The sequence below is a fragment of the Macaca mulatta genome, chromosome 20 (assembly GCF_049350105.2).
Source record: "Macaca mulatta isolate MMU2019108-1 chromosome 20, T2T-MMU8v2.0, whole genome shotgun sequence".
Lineage (NCBI taxonomy): Eukaryota > Metazoa > Chordata > Mammalia > Primates > Cercopithecidae > Macaca > Macaca mulatta.
Window position 1 is genome coordinate 19,844,068 of NC_133425.1, and position 20,942 is coordinate 19,865,009.

Consider the following 20,942-nt stretch of genomic DNA (forward strand, 5'->3'; position numbering starts at 1 on the left):
CAGGCTATCAGATCCAGGGTTGGCTTTTAAAACCAATATGGTACCCTGTACTGGCTTCCATCAGGGTAATCTATAATTAGGAGAATCTGATGGTGTCACGGGCATTTTTTTTAAAAACTGACATAAATAACATATACCCTATTTATGTTCCCGTCTTGGAGGAGCAAATGGACTCCACACAGTAATTTTTAAAAATAAAAGAAAGCTTTTTTGAAATAAAAGTAGAAACAAAGTAAGGGAGGCTTTGTTTGGCAATGAAATTGTTTATGTGTTAAACATTAAACTGCACTCTATGGTATTTGCTGATTGGCACAACCACTGCCATTGAAATTGATTCCCTAATCATGATGATAATGACTGGGATTAGCCCAGTTCAATGGGTGCGTGCTTTCCCCAGGGCTCACAAAAGCCTTCTCTAGAGATCCAGGCTTCCCTGGTAATGAACTAACACGGCTGCTGTATTCTCCATGGTAAATAGCAGTCCTCCCTTCAAAATGAAGGAAATTAAGGAAAAGATGAAAGGGTCTCTGGCCAGACAGAGCAAAATCACTAAACTGGTCAGCAGAAGCCTGTGAACAACTGCAGGCTTCTAGAATGATGGTGAAATGGGTGCTTCTGTTTTTTTGTTGAGTATTTAGGTAATGGAGAGTCAAACGATTATAGGAAAAATTAATTAATTATTTATAAGTTAAAGGACTTTTATTTGCCTCTCAGAACCTGTTAACTTAAAAATGTAAACGCTTCTTGTATTCCTAAAACAATACATGCTCACTATAAATATCCCAAACAATCCAGTCCAGAAAAACATGGACTAAAAAGTGATAGTCCCTGATGACAAACCCACCTTGTATGTCCTTCCAAACATTAAGGGTAAACCAACTGTTAAGAAAGAATTTGACTGTGATAAAACATAGTCAAGTTGCTGATTGTAACTAGACCTTCCTTTAATGATTCAGAAGATCCGTTGGGCTTATGCTCATGAAGGTTATCAGTTGTCGCGGTCCATAAGTATGGGGATTCTTGTGCTATTAGATCCTGATAAACACGAGCCTGTGGGAAAGTTGGGGTTAATCCCTTGTTTGCCTCCTCCCCCGCCCTTCGCCTCTAGGAGGGTTTGGGTTGCTGAGATCACAGCTAAAGTTATGGTTAGTAAGATATGATAACTCATCCTACCCAGATCAGAGATGTCTAGGATGCCTGATTCTTATAAGACTTTAAGAAATACTGTAAAAACATTGGTTTGTAATAAAAAAGGTTTGGGACCTTATCCCATGTTCTGTGACATTAATATAGAGCTGATTTTCCTCTCTGAGATTTGCATGACACACTACTTTGTGTGTGTGTGTGTGTGTGTATATGCGTATGTAATGTTTTACATATATACATTTTTCTTTTCTTTTTTTTTTTTTTTGAGACGGAGTTTCACTCTTGTCGTTCAGGCTGGAGTGCAATGGCGTGATTTTGGCTCACTGCAACCTCCGCCTCCTGGGTTCAAGTGATCTGCCTGTCTCAGCCTCCTGAGTAGCTGGGATTACAGACATGTGCCACGACGCCCAGCTAATTTTTGTATTATTAGTAGGGATGACGTTTCACCATGTTGGACAGGGTGGTCTCGAACTCCTGACCTCAGGTGATCTGCCCGTCTCGACCTCCCAAAGTGTTGGGATTACAGGCATGAGCCATCATGCCCGGCCGTTTTTTATATATATTTAGAGATAAATTGTGTATTTTCTTTTTATTAAGCAAGATAAACTTCCATTTGTAAGTTTGGCTGAAAACAACCAATCTTCTTTATTTGGGAGGAAAAAATCAGTTGAATGGTTTTCTTAAAACAAGTAAGGCACACTATGCTCTGGAAGAAGTAGTAATAGGAAGGACTTTATTTTTCTTGAGCTTGACAAGACCATCCAAATTCCTCTCGGTGAATAAAGCTCTGGGGTGGCATTGGATCGATTGGCATAAAAAATCTAGAATTTTCTGGGAGGAAAGGGATTGAGATCACCACAATCCCAATATTTCTCCCCAAGTTTCCTAGTTATCAAAATCTGTTGGAGGCCTTTGCTATAGAAGAACAGGATCAGAAAGATGAAACGTTAAAGGATGTCCATGATGGTGAGTCTGTTAAGGCTGGGCTCCCCACCACTGGTGGATCTGGACCTATCACGGTAGCTTTTGCTGCTTATTCTTTTGTTTCAAATTCCACAAGGGGCTGGGTGCGTTGGCTCATGCCTGTAATTCCAACACTTTGAGAGGCTGAGGCTGGCAGATCACTTGAGGTCAGGAGTTCGAGACCAGCCTGGCCAACATCGTGAAACCCCATCTCTACTAAAAATACAAAAATTAGCCGGTCGTGGTGGCAGGTGCCTGTAGTCCCAGCTACTCAGAAGGCTGAAGCAGGAGAATTGCTTGAGTCTGAGAGGTGGAGGTTGCAGTGAGCTGAGATCATGCTCTTGGTTCCCAGTCACAAGAATCACTTGAACCCAGGAGGCAGAGGTTGCAGTGAGCCAAAATTGTGCCATTGCACTCCAGCCTGGGCACCAGAGGGAAACTCTGTCTCCAAAAAAAAAAAAAAAAAAGAGATAACCTTTTACATCAAAGGACACTATTAAGAGAGTGAAAAGACACCTACAGAATGGCAGAAAATACTTGTAAATAATATATTTGAGAAGGGTATAGTGTCCAAAACATGTAATAAACTCTTACAACTCAACAACAAAATGACGAGCAACCCACTTTTCAAAAGGGCAAAGGGAAGTGGAGGGAGAAAAAAGTAAACAAATAAAATGGACAAAGGCCTTGAATAGACGTTTCTCTAAGAAGATATACAGACAGCCAAAAAGCACCTGAAAAGATGCTTGATGTCGTTAAACATTAGAGAAGTGCAAATTTAAACCACAATGAGATGCCATTTCGTATCTACTAGGATGGCTATAGTGAAAACAAACAGAGCCAGGCACAGTGGTACACACCTGTAGTCACAGCTGCTCAGAAGAATGAGGTGGGAGGATCACTTGAGACCAGGAGTTTGAGACCAGCCTGGGCAAAAAAGCGAGACCCTATTTCAAAAAATTAAATTAAATTAAAAATGAAATTTAAATTTAAAATAAATCGAAAATAACAAGTGTTGACAAGAATGTGGTTCAATTAGAACCCTCACTCATTGCTGGTGAGAATATAAGATGATTCAGCCACTGTGACAACCAGTTTGTTTTCTCAATAAGTTGAATGTAAAATTACCCATGTGACCCACAAGTTCAACTTCTAGGTCGACAGCTCCGCTTCCAAATTGAAAATAGGTATTTAAACAAAAACTCGCCTATAATCCCAGCACTCTGGGAGACCGAGGCAGGTGGATCACCTGAGGTCAGGAGTTTAAGACCAGCCTGGCCAACGTGGTGAAAAACCGTGTCTACTAAAAATACAAAAAAGTAGCCAGGCATGGTAGCATGTGCCTGTAATCCCAGCTACTCAGGAGGCTGAGTCAGGAGAATGGCTTGAAAGTTGAGGTTGCAGTGAGGCGAGACCATGCCGCTGCACTCCAGCCTGGGTAACAGAGCGAGACTCCATCTCAATAAATAAATAAATAAACAAACAAAAACTCATACGAAAATGTTCATAGCAGCCCTGTTCCCAATAGCCAAAAGGTAGAAACAACTCAAATGTTCCATTAAGTGCTGGACTCGGTGGCTCACACCTGTAATCCAGATACTTTGGGAGGCTGAGATAGGAGGATTGCTTGAATCCAGGAGTTTGAGACCAAGTATAGTGAAACTTTGTCTCTGCAAAAGCAAAACTTTTAAAAATTAGCTGGGTGCAGTGGTGTGCCTATAGTCCCAGCTGAGGTGAGGGGATTGCTTGACCCTGGGAGGTGGAGGTTGCAGTGAGCCAAGATCATGCATCACTGCATTACAATCTGGGTGACAGAATGAGACCCTGTCTCAAAAAAAAAAAAAAAAAAAAAAAAAAAAAAAAAAAAAAAAAGGCCGGGCAGTGGCTCACACCTGTAATCCCAGCACTTTGGGAGGCCAAGGTAGGTGGATCACAAGGCAAGGTCGGGGGTTCGAGAGCAGCTGGCCAACATGGTGAAACCCCTGTCTCTACTAAAAACACAAAAATCAGTTGGGCATGGTGGCAGGTGCCTGTAATCCCAGCTACTCGGGAGGCTGAGGCAGGAGAATTGCTTGAACCAGGGAGGCGGAGGTTGCAGTGAGCTGAGATCGCACCACTGCCTTCCAGCCTGGGTGACAGAGTCTCAAAAAAAAAAAAAAAAGCAAACCAAATGTTCCATTAAGTGATGAATGGATAAAAATAAATGTGGCATACCTATACAATAGATATTATTCGGGAATGAAGTATTGATACATGCTGCAATCTGGATAAACCTTAAAATATGATATGCTGACTGGAAGAATCCAGACACAAAGGACACATGATTATATGATTCCATTTGTAGGAAATATCCAGAATAGGCAAATCCAGAGAGAATGTGGATCTAAAGACACAGAGAGGCTATGGCTGGCTGGGGTAGGGAGAGGGGAGAATGGGAATTCACTGCTTAAAGAATCTGGGATTTCCTTTTGGCCTGCTGAAAATGTGTTGCAACGAGAGAATGGTAATGGTCACATAACATTGTAAGTGTAACTTAATGCTACTGAACTGTATACTTTAGAAGGATTAAAATGGTACAGTTTATGCTATGTGTATTTGACCAAATTTTTAAAAAATCACTAAGGTTACTTGTGAATCTGATAAAATTTCAGTGGAAGGAAAGGACAACAAGGCTCTTTGATGTAAAATTATTAAAAGAGTTGGAAGAGGTGGCCCCTCTATCAGTAGGGGAGAGACGAGAGGGAATGGTAGTTCTGGGGCTTGGAGGTAGCTGGTGGTGAAACCTGGCTCAATCTCGCCCTTTGGGGACTGTGTTTGTGTCCTAAGATGTTGGATGTGTGGGTGACTTGAGCAAGTTGAAACTTGGGAGCCCAGACTTGGGCACCCTCAAAGGATAGCAGTGACCACGGTAGGAAGCCCAGGGACCAAGATAGGAAGTCCCAAGATCCAGCGGTGATCTGAAAAAGCAAGAGATCGAGCTCTGGCTTGGTGGCATCTCCATGTCAGCAGAGCTGGGGAGCAGCTGACCCCTTTACACAAGCCTGGCTCTCTGGTCTGTCCTCACCCTGCGCTCCCTTCACCAGTTTCTCTTAAATGCTGGATCCTGCAGGCCTGGCAGATTGCTATTTCTGCCTCAGTTTGCCCTGCATCCCTCCCAGCAGGAGAGACAGTAGTTCCTGACTATCAGACCAGCAGGTCTGAGTTGTGACTTTAAGAAGAGAGGAGGAGCAAGGAGGCCACCCTTCTGGGCACCTGGGGTCCCTGGAGAGACAGGAGGGGACCATGGCCTAGAGAGGGAAGCACTGACCTGGGCATGTGGAATGTGACTGTCCCAGTTCTACATGCTCATTCCAGTTCAGGCAACTGTTCCTCCAGAATACACAGCTACTGCCTCATTTAAAATGAATGGAGCTGGCCGGGCGCAGTGGCTCACACCTGTAATGCCAGCACTTCGGGAGGCCGAGGTGGACAGACCACCTGAGGTCAGGAGTTCAAGACCAGCCTGGCCAACATGGCAAAACCCAGTCTCTACTAAAACGACAAAAATTAGTCAGATGTGGTGGTGCATGCCTGTAATCCCAGCTACTCGTGAGGCTGAGGCAGGAGAATTGCTTGAACCCAGGAGGCGGAGGTTGCAGTGAGGTGAGATCGCACCACTGCACTCCAGCCTAGGCAGCAGAATGAGACTGCCTCTTAAAAATAAATAAATAAATAAATAAGCTGATTAAGACAGTGGTCCCCAACCTTTTTGGCACCAGGGACCAGTTTCATGGAAAACAGTTTTTCCATGCATGGGGGACTGGGGTGAGGGGATGGTTTTGGGATGATACAAGCACATTACATTTATTGTGTACTTTATTATTATTACATTATAATATGTAATGAAGTAATTATACAACTCACCATCATGTAGAATCAGTGGCAACCCTGAGCTTGTTTTCCTGCAACTAAGTGGTCCCATCTGGGGGGTGATGGGAGATGGTGACAGATCATCAGGCATTAGTTAGATTCTCATAAGGAGCACGCAGCCTAGATCCCTCACATATGCAGTTCACAATAAGGTTCATGCTCCTATGAGAATCTAATGCCGCCACTGATCTGACAGGAGGTGGAGCTCGGGTGGTAATGTGAGCAATAGGGAGTGGCTGCAGATACAGATGAAGCTTCACTGTTCACTCGCCACTCATCTTCTGTCGTACTGCCTGGTTCCTAACAGGCCATGGACCAGTACCAGCCTGTGGCTGCGGGGGTTGGGGACCCCCGAAATAAGGAGAACCCCCAAAGTAGCCCTATTGAATAGTTAATCTAGAGAGCTGAGTCAGGGACTTCTTTGGAAAATTTTGGATCTCATTTCTTGGTATGTCTGGCAGCATTCTTTTGTAACTTTAACTTATCTTTCAAGATAAAGTTGACACACTTCCACATATATAAAATCACTCCCTTCCAGTCTTGGAATCTGCTTTGTGAGATGCAGCTCCTCTGGCAAGTGAAGAGGTAGAAAGATGAATCAGGAAGAGGAAGGATGTGAGTGGCTGTGGCCTTTCTGAGCCCTTTGTTACTTTCTCGCCTTGGAGTTCCTGGATCATCCAAGACTGTTTCACCCTTCTGCACCTTTTGCAGAGGCCAGTATCCCTCCCAGGAACACCATGACACTCCATCCCTTCTTCCCATGGCGAGCTCTAGTTTATCCTTCAAAACAGCCCAGGGGTTTTCTGACCTCTCCAAGGCTGGGTTGGATGCCCCCTCTGTTTTCCCTTGCACTCACCAATTTCCCTACTCTTACCATACCTTACTGATCTTATTCCTGTGTCTCCTCCTACACTTGAAGTTTCTCAAGGGCAGCTGGAATCAATCCATTCAGGTTTTTTTTTTTTTTTTTTTTTTTTTGAGATGGAGTCTAGCTCTGTCCCCCAGGCTGGAGTGCAGTGGTGCGATCTCTGCTCACTGCAGCTCCACCTCCTGGGTTCACACCATTCTCCTGCCTCAGCCTCCGGAGTAGCTGGGCCTACAGGCACCCGCTACCACGCCTGGCTAATTTTCTGTATTTTTAGTAGAGACAGGGTTTCACCGTGGTCTCGATTTCCTGACCTTGTGATCCGCCCGCCTCAGCCTCCCAAAGTGCTGGGATTACAGGCGTGAGCCACCGTGCCCAGCCCCATTCAAGTTTTAATTGCAGCTCCACCATTTCCAATACGACTTGGCAAGCCACTAAAACTCAGTTATCTCATCTGTAACATGGGGATAACCAATCCTGCCTTATCCGTGTGGCTTAGTGATTCAAATTTATAAAATAGGCCGGGAGCAGTGGCTCATACCTGTAATCCCAGCACTTTGGGAGGCCAAGGCAGATGGTTCACTTGAGGTCAGGAGTTTGAGACCAGCCTGACCAACATGATGAAACCCTGTCTCTACTAAAAATACAAAATTAGCCAGGCCTGGTGGCGCACACCTGTAATTCCAGCTACTTGGGAGGCTGAGGCAGGAGAATTGCTTGAACCTGGGAGGTGGAGGTTGCAGTGAGCTGAGATTGTACCACTGCACTCCTGCCTGGGCAGCAAGAGCGAAAACTCCGTATCAAAAAAAAAAAAAAATTGTAAAATATTTGGCCAGGCGCAGTGGCTGTCACCCATAATCCCAGCACTTTTGGAGGCCAAGGCTTGAGCCCAGGAGTTTGAGACCAGCCTGGGCAACATGGCAAGACTCTATCTCTATGAAATAAAATTTGTAAGATACTTCAAACCATGCCTGGGAGATAAATGCTCAATAAATATGAGCTATAATAAAAATAAAAATAATTATTGTTACAATTACTATTATTCATCTCTTTAATCTCAACATCTAGCGCTAAAGTTGGTATGAAGTAAGCAGTCAGTGTTAAATAGAACTGTGGTTAATGCATTAACTGTGGTGAGCCTAGAACTGTGCTGTTCTATGTAGTAACCACCAGCTACATGTGTCTGTTGAACACTTGAAATGAAGTTTTTTGTTTTGTTTTGTTTTGTTTTTTTGAGATGGAGTCTCGCTGTCTCCCAGGCTGGAGTGCAGTGGTGCGATCTTGGCTCACTGCAAGCTCCGCCTCCCGGGTTCACGCCATTCTCCTCTCCTACCGGAGGCCTCAGCCTCCCAGTAGCTGGGACTACAGGTGTCCACCAGCACGCCTGGCTAATTTTTTGTATTTTTAGTAGAGACAGGGTTTCACTATGTTAGCCAGGTTGGTCTTGATCTCCTGACCTCGTGATCCACCTGCCTCGGCCTCCCAAAGTGCTGCAATTACAGGCGTGAGCCACCACGCCCAGCCAATGAAGTATGTTTTAAGTGCAAAAACACACAGTGTTGAAGACTTTAGCATGCAAAACAGAAAGTAAGATAACTCATAAATTTTGTATTTTTATTTTTTTGAGACAGGATCTCACTCTGTCACCCAGGCTGGAGTGCAGTGGCACAGTCTTGGCTCACCTTAGCCTCAACCTCCCAGGCTCGAGCAATCCTGCTATCTCAGCCTCCTGAGTAGCTGGAACTACAGGCGTTCACCACCAGCAGCTAATTTTGTTTATTTTTTATAGAGATGACGTCTTGCTGTGTTGCCCAGGCTGGTCTTGAACACCTGGGCTTGAGCAATCCTCCTACCTTGGCCTCTCATAGTACTGGGATTTACAGGCATGAGTCACCATGCCCTGCATAATAATTTTTTATATTAATTACATGTTGAAGTAATAAGATTTTGAATGTTTTAGGTTACGTGAGATATATTCTTGTTTGTTTGTTCAGGCTGGAGTGCAATGGCGTGATCTCGGTTCATTGCAACCTCCGCCTCCTGGATTCAAGTGATTCTCTTGCCTCAGCCTCCCAAGTAGCTGGTATTACAGGCACCTGCCACCGTGCTTAGCTAATTTTTGTACTTTTAGTAGAGAGGGGGTTTTACCATGTTGGCCAGACTGGTCTCGAACTCCTGACCTCAGGTGATCTGTCAGCCTCGGCCTCCCAAAGTGCTGGGATTACAGGCATAAGCCACCATGCCTGGCCAAGTGAAATACATTCTTTTTTTTTTTTTTTTTGAGATGGAGTCTGGCTCTGTTGCCCAGGCTGGAGTGCAGTGGCCGGATCTCAGCTCACTGCAAGCTCCGCCTCCCAGGTTCACGTCATTCTCCTGCCTCAGCCTCCTGAGTAACTGGGACTACAGGCACCCGCCACCTCGCCCGGCTAGATTTTTGTATTTTTTTAGTAGAGACGGGGTTTCACCGTGTTAGCCAGGATGGTCTCGATCTCCTGACCTCGTGATCTGCCCATCTCGGCCTCCCAAAGTGCTGGGATTACAGGCTTGAGCCACCGCGCCCGGCCGTGAAATACGTTCTTAAAAATAATCTTATCTGCTTGCTTTTACTTTTTAAAATGAGATGCCAGCTAGGAAGTTTAAAGTTACAAATGTGGTGGCTGCATTATCTTTCTATTGGACAGCACAGACCTGCTCGTTCTTAACCTACTGTTACTATAGCAAATCTTCACACAACCTCATTTATGCTCAAATATGACGTAAGCTCTAGGAGTGTCAATAATTCATTTAGGACGATGATTCATTGAGAATCAAAAGTACATCCAATTGGTTTGTAAAGGATTTTCCATGCAGGGTTAATAAGCTCGTGTACAGAAGTATGTTGAAAAGGGGCTGAAGTTTTACTGGGATTTTCCAGGTTCGCTGTGATCCTGAGATTCAAGAGCTGCGTCAGTGGCAGAAGAAACTGCGCGAGGCCAAGCACATTCACCAGCGAGTCAAAATTTTCTGGGCCAAGCAAGAACAAAAAGGTAAGTTGCTGGATTCACAGTCCTTAGTTCATTCAAGAAAAGCCTGATTCTTATTCCAGGCTCAAGAAGGAGGCCCTCTGAGGTTTTGTAAGGTCCTTGTCTGCATGGAACTCAGCTTGTGCATGGGGGAAGTGGCCGCATATTAAGATTCTGCTGTGCAATGACAGAGGTGATGTGATATAATTTACAGGGCTATTTCTCTCCCACAGGGACAAATTCAATGTCTCCCTGTGTCTGCAGGTTTCTATTTTTGAAGCTACAAGACATCAAGAATAACCCATTATTTTGGAAACACAGTGTCTATCAGTATGATGGATAGTTATAGTTATTCTAAGTTGTTGATTGTGTGTCTGAACTCAAATGGTATTTTATGCTTGTCTTCTCCCCTTTTTCGATGGCTAATTTTATGTGTCAACTTTACTGGGCTGTGAGATACCCAGATTAAACATTATTTCTAGGTCTGTCTGTCAAGGTGTTTCCAGAGAGATTAGCATTTGATTTGATTGACTGAATAAAGCAGATGGACCTCCCCACTGGGCTTCATCCAATCTGTTAAGGGCCTAAATAGAACAAAAAGGTAGAGGAAGGTTGCATGAACTCTGCCTGGCCATGTGAGCTGGGGCCTTGATCTCTCCTGCCCTTCCTGCGCCTGGCTTGCAGGCCTTCAGACCCAGGCTAGAATCTACACTATTGGTTCTCTGGACTTCCTGTGTCTCTGGCTTGCAAATGGCAGATTGTGGGACTTCTCAGTCTCCATAATTTCATGAACCAATATCTTCTTTTTTTTTTTTTTTTTTTTTTTTTTTTGAGACAGAGTCTCACTCTGTTCGCCTAGGCTGGAGTGCAGTGGTGCGATCTCGGTTCACAGCAACCTCCGCCTTCTGGGTTCAAATGATTCTCCAGCCTCAGCCTTCTGAGTAGCTGGGATTACAGGCATGCTCCACCATGCCTGGGTAATTTTTGTATTTTTAGTAGAGACAGGGTTTCACCATGTTGGCCAGGCTAGTCTTGAACTCCTGACCTCAAGTGATCTGCCCACCTCAGCCTCCCAAAATGCTGGGATTACAGGCATGAGCCAGCGCACCTGGCTGATATATTCTTTTTTTTTTTTTTTTTTGAGATGGAGTCTCTCTCTGTCACTCAGGCTGGAGTGCAGTGGGTCGATCTTGGCTCACTGCAACCTCTGCCTCCCGGAGTCAAGCAATTCGCCTACCTCAGCCTCCCGAGTAGGTGGGATTACAGGCGCCTGCCACCATGCCTGGCTAATTTTTGTATTTTTAGTAGAGATGGAGTTTCACCATCCATATTGGCCAGGCTAGTCTCAAACTCCTGACCTGAGGTGATCCGCCTGCCTCGGCCTCCCAAAGTGCTGGGATTACAGGTGTGAGCCACTGCGCCCGGCCTGATATGTTTTCAAGTGGAGAAAATTAAATTGCAGAACTATAAGATTTTATTCATATAAAAAATATATGCATGGTCTGTAATCCTAGGACTTTGGAAGCCTGAGGCAGGTGGATCACCTCAGGTCAGAAATTCAAGACCAGCCTGGCCAACATAGTGAAACCCTGTCTCTACTAAAAATACAAAAATTTTCCAGGCTTTGTGGTAGGCACCTATAATCCCAGCTACTTGAACCCAGAAGGCAGAGGTTGCAGTGAGCCGAGATCGTGCTACTGCACTCCAGCCTAGGCAACGCAGCCAGACTCCGTCTCAAAAAAAAAAAAAGAAAAAAAAAATATATATATGCATGGAAACACAGAGATGCTAAACAGTCTGGAAGAAAATTATTGGTAGTTACCTTTGAGAATTTGGACCAGAGGGGTGGAACCACACTGTTGGAATCTTTTAGATAAGCACATAGTACTTTATGATTATGATTATGAGAAACTACAAAAAATAGTCATACATCCCTCAGCAGGCCACAGGCCATCATGCCTTGGGTCCTCTAACCTCCCCATCCTACCCTGTCCCCATCCTCCTTCAGTGGACTGCAGCCCCTCTAGTCTCTTTTCTGTTCTTGCAATTTGCCAATGCCTTCTCACCCTGGGACTCTGTACTTTCTATTCCTTTTCTTTTTTTTTTTTTTTTTTTTTCCTGAGACAGGATCTCGCCCTGTCACCCAGGCTGGAGTGCAGTGGCATAATCTCGGCTCACTGCAACCTCCATCTCTGGGGTTCAAGCGATTCTCATGCCTCTGCCTCCCAAGTAGGTGGGATTACAGGCATTTGCCACCATGCCCAGCTAATTTTCATATTTTTCGTAGAGATGGGGTTTCACCATGTTGGCCAGGCTGGTCCTGAACTCCTGACCTCACATGATCTTCCTTCCTTGGCCTCCCAGAGTGCTGGGATTATGGGCATCAGCCACTGTGCCTATTGCTCAGCCAGGATGGAGAACCTAAAGAGATGTGAGATGCCCAGTTGTTTTGTGCTTTCTTTAAATGTGGAGTCCTTTGGGCCTGTGCTCTCAGCTCTGGACAAGTCCTGCTGATGTTTGACTGTACAGCTGCTATTAGGTTGGTACAAAAATAATTGCGGTTTTTGCCATTAAAAATAATGACATTAAATGCAATTACTTTTGCACCAACCTAAATTTATTTACTGGACAATTGTCTTCCCCACTAGCATGTAACCTACATGAAATAATAGGACACATTGACATCATGGTACCTCCTGATGTGATGTGTCTGCCTGGTTTATCTCCTAGTACAGTGCCTGGCACAAAGTGAGTGGCAGATAAATATCAGTTGAACGAATGAATGAATGAATGAATGAATGAAGCTGTGAGTTTTAAACGAGTCAATAAACAGAAAGTTCCTGGTGCAGAGTAGGAGCACATCAAATTGTCAGTCTAAGCTGCCCTTATAAAGAAGCAGCTTGAGCTATTACTGTTTGGCTGGCTCAGCACAGGCCTCTGTTCCATGCACCACTGCAGTTTCATTTGGCTTCAAAACTGGAAGGCAATCAGGGCTATAATCAGTTTAAAGGTCGAGGAAAGTGCAGCATGCCTGTTTCTTTCTGTTGGTCTGTATTCTTTGGAGTTGATTTGCGGTTGGTTGATTGACTGATTGGGCTCGCTCTGGAGCAGGGAGAATAGACCTGGAGTTCATGCCATTATCCAGTCCGCAGCAAAGGGGCTGGAGGGGCTGGTGGAAGCAATTCCACTTCCACCATCTGCTGCTGGCTTCCTGTGCCACCTTCCAAGGGCTCCGGAAGGAGTGAGCTGTGCTTTCCAAACAAGAAACACCTCTTCGGTAAATAACCCAGTGTGAACCCATGGATAGGTTCCTATTTACGCTGAGACCATGAAATGGCCTTTGGGCAAACAAGCCAATTCTAAAGTCTGTCCCCGGCTTTGGGAGTTGGCCAGACCTGCCCTTGGAATCCTGAGTACCACTTCTATCCATGTAAACCTGATCTAGTGAACTTCATGAAGCCTCAGTTTTCCCTTGTGCAAAATGGTAATGAGATAGTAATAATAGTGTCTGTCTCATACAGATGTTATTATAAGATTATAAGAGATGATGATCTTTAGAACAAGTCCTGGCATATGGTTCCCATAAATGTGAGTTATTGTCATGATAGTATTGTTAAAATATTTGTGTTGATTTCTTCCAATAGACTCCAAGCTCCATGGGCTTTCATGTAGGGACCGCGTCTGTCTTATTCATCATGAGCCTGGCACAGAGCAGGTGGTCTGTACATATTTAGGGGATGAAGCTCTGGGCTTCATTTTACATATGAAGAAACTGAGTTCCAGCAAGACTGAGTGTTTGCGCAAGGTCACACAGCAGAGGAGAGCCTGGGACTGGGTCCAGGACTTCCCCGTCTCTGTCCAGTGTTCTAACACATCCTGGAGGACAGATGCAGAGAGTTAAGACATTCTTTTAGGTTCTGCCCTCAGACCCAACTTCTCTGGAATCTTCTGGAACATGGCATACGACCTGTTCAATTTCCTATCTGGGCTTCAGGGTGCTTGCTGTTTGTTTTCATGGACTGAAGCCTCCAGCTAGGGGCAGAATTATGAGAAGCAGAGTACAACCTGCTGCACATCAAGCGAAGCAGAACTTCTTGTTCCCTTTAACTGTCGCCGAGTTGAATCATTTCATTAAGCTCATGCGCTAGAGTTACTTCCTATTTTAAACCTTATGAATCTGGATAGTGTGGGGGGTTACAAAATAAATCTCCCCAGCCAACGTGACCCCTCAATTAGACCTCAAAGGCTTCCAATGAAGCAGTTTGAAAGCGGATGTTAAGCGCATGCTAGTTCTCCTTTAGACTTGCAATAAAAAATAGTGGGGTGATTGCAAATGAAAATGGTTTTTCAACTTCATTTAAAAAAAAAAAAAGCTCATCTATGTACAAATCCAGGAGACAGGCGTATCTTTTTAAGGTGTTGCCATTTTATCCACATTGTGCTCCGGCATTTACAATACAAATAGATTTTACCAAGTTCATAGCTTAGAGCAACCTTGGGCAGACAGGAGGTCTGAGGGAGAGTCACATCAGCTGTCGGGGTGGTGGAATCATGCTCATATATAGCCCGTCTCACATTACAGTGAGTCAGAGGCTGCCTGTCCCAAACAGTATTTTCTTCTAGGACGGAAGTGGTATGAAGTTATCTTCAAGTCTCTATCCATCAGGACAGATGCAGGAATTATTTTAAAATGTGAATGGTAAGAATTTCAGCCAATGTAGTTTAAAATAAGACGCCCAAGTCAATTTTGAGATGTAGTAAAAAAAATCGTGTCTCGATTAATAGCATATTTTTAGCCTCACATAGTATTTGTTTTCAAATGTGCTTTGTAATTGAATATCCATATTTTATTTGGACATCTAGTATGAGCAGGGAGAAAGAAATCACAGAAATTATTCCCATAAGATCAGATTAAATTACATATGTGTGTGTGTATATATATATGCACACACATATATATACATCATATATATAATCAGATAAATTTATCATATATGTGTTTGTGTGCGTATTCTTTACATATGCAGAAATAATCTCTAAATAACTATCACTTCTTAATGTTTTGAAGAAAAGGCAGAGACTTGGAGGGAGAGATTGGTTGATCTGTCAAAGGAAATGAATTGTCTACTTTTTGTTTGCTTAACTGTTTATTTCCTACTTCATTCCAAGAGTGGTTTTTAGTAGTTACAGAAATACACGCAATATGATATTTTTAGGTAAACGTGGTTATTAAGGAATAATTAAGGTTAGGGAAAAAAATAAAGCCACTCAGTGCTGTAAGTAAAATACTTAATTTCAAGGCCTATGCTGACAAATAAAAATTATATATATTCAAGGTGTGCAGCATGATTATTTGTACACTGTATTAGTCCGTTTTCACACTGCTATAAAGAATACCTGAGACTGGGTTATTTATAAAGAAAAGAGGTTTAATGCACTCATAGTTCTGCACGGCTGGGGAGGTCTCAGGAAACTTACAATCATGGCGGAAGGCAAAAGGGAAGCAAGACACGTCTTATATGGCAGCAGGAGAGAGAGAGAGTGAGGGGGGAGCTGTCAAACATAAACCATCAGATCTCATGAGAACTCACTCACTATCATAAGAACAGTATGGTGGAAGTCTCCCCCATGATCCAGTCACCCCCGCCAGATCCCTGCCTCCACATGTGGGGATTACAATTCAAGATGAATTTGGGTGGGGACACAGAGCCAAACCGTATCATACACACTGTGTAATTATTACTATGATCAAATTAATGAACACATCCGTCACCCATAGTTACGATTTGTGTGTGTGTATGTGTGTGGTGAGGACACTTAAAATCTGCTCTCTCATCAATTTTTAAATAAACAATTCAGTATTATTAACTGTAGTTACCATACTTTTCATTAGATCCCCAGAACTTATTCATCTTATAACTGAAAGTTTGTACCCTTTGACCAAGGTAGAAGTTTCTTAGGAAAACGTGCCAAAGTAAAGATGGAAATAGAATCTATTACATAAATTCACAGTGTCCATAAGAAAAAAGACAAACCATTTGTTCAAGAAATACTCAGAACTTCCCTAATACATTATACAATATGCATCATGGCCTCAAAAATGTTCCTATAATAAATAGAAATATGGCTCTGAGCTTCCTGGAAGCCACAACAATAAAGGAAATAGGATCATTAATGGTTTATTGTGTCCTCAAGATTAAGTAAGTTTCTTGGAAGCACACATTCCTGGAGCTGAGATTTGATTTTTCTTTCATAAAGAGGACACTGTATAACATACTGAACACCATTTTATTCCCGAATATAGTAAGTTTCTTAGAGCAATATTTCCTTCTAGAGGGAAGACATGAAAGCCGGGAGTAGAGGGTGGATATGGGAGAAAGTTCTTTTCCCTAATTTTAATTTAGATTACAATGACAAATCCTAGTGATTAGGATTTCCCTGTGGTTTAAAGGCTATTCTTTTTTTTTTTTTTTTTTTTTTTTTTGAGACTGAGTCTGGCTCTGTCGTCCAGGCTGGAGTGCAGTGGCCGGATCTCAGCTCACTGCAAGCTCCGCCTCCCGGGTTTACGCCATTCTCCTGCCTCAGCCTCCGGAGTAGCTGGGACCACAGGCGCCCGCCACCTCGCCCGGCTAGTTTTTTGTTTTTTGTTTTTTTTTTTTTTTTTTTTGAGACGGAGTCTCGCTCTGTCACCCAGGCTGGAGTGCAGTGGCCGGATCTCAGCTCACTGCAAGCTCCGCCTCCCGGGTTCACACCATTCTCCTGCCTCAGCCTCCCGAGTAGCTGGGACTACAGGCGCCCGCCACCTCGCCGGGCTAAGTTTTTGTATTTTTAGTAGAGACGGGGTTTCACTGTGTTACCCAGGATGGTCTCGATCTCCTGACCTCGTGATCCGCCCGTCTCGGCCTCCCAAAGTGCTGGGATTACAGGCTTGAGCCACCTCACCCGGCTAGTTTTTTGTATTTTTTTAGTAGAGACGGGGTTTCACCGTGTTAGCCAGGATGGTCTCGATCTCCTGACCTTGTGATCCGCCCGTCTCAGCCTCCCAAAGTGCTGGGATTACAGGCTTGAGCCACCGCGCCCGGCCTAAAGGCTATTCTTAAAATGAACACCTCATTTTAGCCACCCCACCTGCTTGTGACCTCAGGCTATGCTGAAGGCTGGGGTCGTGGCTGTAATCCCAGCACTTTAGAAGGCCAAGGCAGGAAAATTGCCTGAGCCTAGGAGTTCGAGACCAGTCTGGGCAACACAATGAGACCCCGTCTCTACAAAAAATAAAATTAGCCAGGCGTGGTAGCGCACTCCTGTAGTCCCAGCTACTCAGGAAGCTGAGGTGGGAGGATTGCTTGAGCCTAGGAACACGAGGCTGCAGTGAGCTGTGACTGCACCACTGCGCTCCGGCCTGGGCAATGAGCAAGACCTCGTCTCAAAATAAATAAATAAATAAGATATGCTGGAACTTAGTTCTTTCCTTCCTAGCCCATGTAATTGGATGCACTGCCAAGAGCAGAGAAGGATGTCTGCAACTAGGGAGTAGCTATGAGCGATGGAGCTTATACCATGTGCCAGACACTACACTAAGCACCTTATGTTTCCATGTAGTCCTCACACCTGATATCTCAGAGAGGTGAGATTATCTCCATTGTACAGATGAGGAAACCGGAGCTGGGAGGATACACGGCTTGCACAAGTCCACGTAGCCAGTCAGGCCAGAGACCAGGGATTTGAACCCGAATCTACCTGATACCAAAGAGGCTAGGGCCATCCCAGGCCATGCTGTTCTGTAACCCAAGTGCCCAGTAGGCCACAGTGGTCCACTGCAAAGCTTCCCAGCATGGTAACTAAGGACCCACAGGCTGGACAGCAGGCAGTGTCTGGCCATGCCTCCCAACCTGCACCCTGACACTGAAGTGCCCACAGACCACAAGTACAGGGGAGGCTTGGTGGTAGAGGAGGCTGAGAGCACCATTCAAAGGCTGCAGGATATACATGAGTGTTTTGGGAAGATATTTTCACTAAAGCAAGAAACCAGGGTTAAGTGAATCAGCATAAGGATATGCTTTTCTCCCTCCTTCCAAATCCTCTGTCCCTCTACATTTGAGGAGCAGAGAAGGGTTTGGCCACCAGAGAGGGAACCTGGGTACAGGGAACACTCTAGCCTGTGGCTCAGGAAGTGGGTTCTAGCATTAGTTGAGAACCTTTGTGACCAACAGTCTGTCATCTAACAAAAAAGGTCAAGTTTTAGTGATGTATTTTCCAAAGACAATCACTGTTGAGTATATCAGCCCATAGTTTTCCCATTCATCTATCAACATACAAATAAATATAGGCCTGGCACGGTGGCTCACACGTATAGCCCCAGCACTTTGGGAGGCCGAGGCAGGTGGATCACTTGAGGCCAGGAGTTCGAGATCAGCCTGGCCAACATGGTGAAATCCCGTCTCTATTAAAAATACAAAAAAAAATAGCCAGGCGTGGTGGCACATGCCTGTAGTCCCAGCTACTTGGAAGGCTGAGGCATGAGAATTGTGTGAACCAGGAGGTGGAGGTTGAAGTGAGCCGTGATCGCACTACTGCACTCTAGCCTGGGTGACAGAGCAAGACTGTCTCAAAAAAACAAAAAACCATAAATATATATATTTATAAGCATGTAACCATATTACATATGCTGTACCGTAACTTGCTTGTTTTTTCTTCACTTGACAATGTATCATTGCCATCTGTTTCGTGCCAGCACACACAGATCTATTCCATTATTTTTAGTGGCTCCATAAAAATGATAGCGCTGTACCATACTTTTATAAAACCAATTCCTATGAATGGATAGTTGGCTTGTATTATGAACCATGTTCCATAAACATTGGTGTAGCTATATATTCTAGCTTACTTGTAGAAGTATTTGTTTTTCTTTTTCTTTTTTTTTTTTTTTTTCTTTTGAGACAGAGTCTTGTTCTGTTGCCCAGACTGGAGTGCAGTGGCACAGTCTCGGGTCACTGCAACATCCGCCTCCCGGATTCAAGCAATTCTCCTGCCTCAGCCTCTTAAGTAGCTGGGATTACAGGCGAGTGCCACCACACCCGGTTAATTTTTATATTTTTAGTAGAGACAGGGTTTTGCCACGTTGGCCAGGCTAGCCTCGAACTCTTGACCTCAGGTGATCCACCTACCTCGGCCTCTCAAAGTGCTGGAATTACAGGCGTGAGCCACTGCACCAAGACTTGTAGAAGTATATCTATAGGATAAATTCCTAGAAGTGGAATTGCTGGGTCAAAGGACACACACGTATTAAATTTAGACAGTGATCACCATATTGTCATCCAAAAATGTTATATTAATTTATACTTAATGCTGCCAACCCACTGTGGGACTTTTGATGGGTGATGTCATCTTTGTGCTACATTTTCTCTACTTGTAAAATGAGAATTCTTATGCCTCAGTAATAATTCTAAATGAGGTCATTGTTTTGATAGGACCATGACTCCTTCAGAAGACATATATCTGTAAATCTAAGGTGTCATTTCATTTTTTTCTTTCATAGTCCCTCAAAACTTAGTTCCTTCTCCATTTTAACCTGCAAAATAAATAATTTGATTAAGAGACATCTAGTGACTTCATGCCTTGGCACTGCCTTCATCAATTCCATTTTTAGGACTCACCAGTGTCTGGGGATATTTGGATGACATCAACTTTTACACATATCTTTTCATTTAAAATTTGCAAAAGTCTGCACAGCTATGACATGGCACAAGCGTCCTACTGAAATGCCTGAAAATCCCTACTGTTCTGAGATTTAAACATAAAAGATGATTTCCTTTCTTAATGATTTGCCCTAAAAGTTCAAGATCCTATATTTAAGTTTATGCGAATGACCACTTCCAACTTCATGGGCTTCATCTCTGATGTGATCTCGGCTCACTGCAACCTCCGCCTCCCGGGTTCAAGTGATTCTCCTGCCTCAGCCTCCCAAGTAGTTGGGACTACAGGAGTGAGCCACCAAACCTGGCTAAATTTTGTATTTTTAGTAGAGACGAGGTTTCACCATGTTGGCCAGGATGGTCTTGATCTCTTGACCTTGTGATCTGCCCACCCCAGCCTCCCGAAGTGCTGGGGTACAGGCATGAGCCACCGTGCCTGGCCGATGCAGAATGCTTTTGAAGGATATAGATAAATCTACAAACCCTAGACGGCTCATGACCAGATTGGGTTAAGTTTCCCATTTCTCACTGTACAACCTCGAGCAGGTTGCTTAACCTCTCTGTGACTCAGTTTAACCTCTCTGTGACTCAGTTTGTCTGGCAATATAATGACAATACTAATACTAGTAACCAAACCATAGAGTTTTTGTGAGGATTAAATGAACTGGAATAGTGCCTGACCCATAATAAGTGATCAATAAATGATAATTATTAATTAAGCAAAGCATTCGACATATGGTTTATATATATTGTTAAGAATATTGGCAGCCAGGTGCAGTGGCTCTTGCTTGTAATACCAACACTTTGAGAGGCCAAGATGGGAGGATCACTTGAGAGCCCAGGAGTTCCAGACCAGCCAGGGCAACATAGGGAGACTCTATCTCTACAAAATTATGAAAACTAGCTGGGTGTGGTGGTGTGTGTATGTGGTCCCAGCTACTTGGGAGGCTGAGGCAAGAGGATCTCTTGGTTCTGGGAGGTCGAGGCTTCAGAAAGCCATGATCACACTGCTGTACTCCAGCCTGGACAACAGAGTAAGACCCTGTCTCCAAAAAACATAAAATAAAAATACTGGCTTTGGAGGGTCTGACGGAACCGAGCTCCTGCCTTTTACCATCAGTGTGGTTCCTGGACAAGTTGTTAATCCTCACCAGGCTGTTTTCTCCTCTGTTATGTGGGGACAATTAGGATCTGCCACAAAGGGCTACTGTGAGGATTAAATAAAACAGCCGTGTATGGAATTAAACAGATCTCTGGCACAAAGTGAATGGTCAGTAACTGGTGGCTGGTTTTAATAATATTTTTTAAAGCTGTCAGCAAAAATAAAGTTTTTATTCCGGTTTTTATTCCATATTTTTGTACAGC

General features: G+C 44.0%; 1 protein-coding gene across 6 annotated transcripts in view; it reads left to right on the forward strand.

Annotated features, from left to right (window-relative positions):
- The window catches only part of IQCK (IQ motif containing K), a 140,069-nt gene that overhangs the window by 98,069 nt on the left and 21,058 nt on the right, over positions 1 to 20,942 (forward strand). For all 6 annotated transcript variants that reach the window (XR_013410823.1, NM_001193745.3, XM_015125656.3 and 3 more), the window contains 1 exon segment: positions 9,798 to 9,909. Coding sequence is in view for 5 of the 6 variants with exons in the window: in NM_001193745.3 (NP_001180674.1) it covers positions 9,798 to 9,909 (112 nt within the window). In the remaining variant the exon portion in view is untranslated.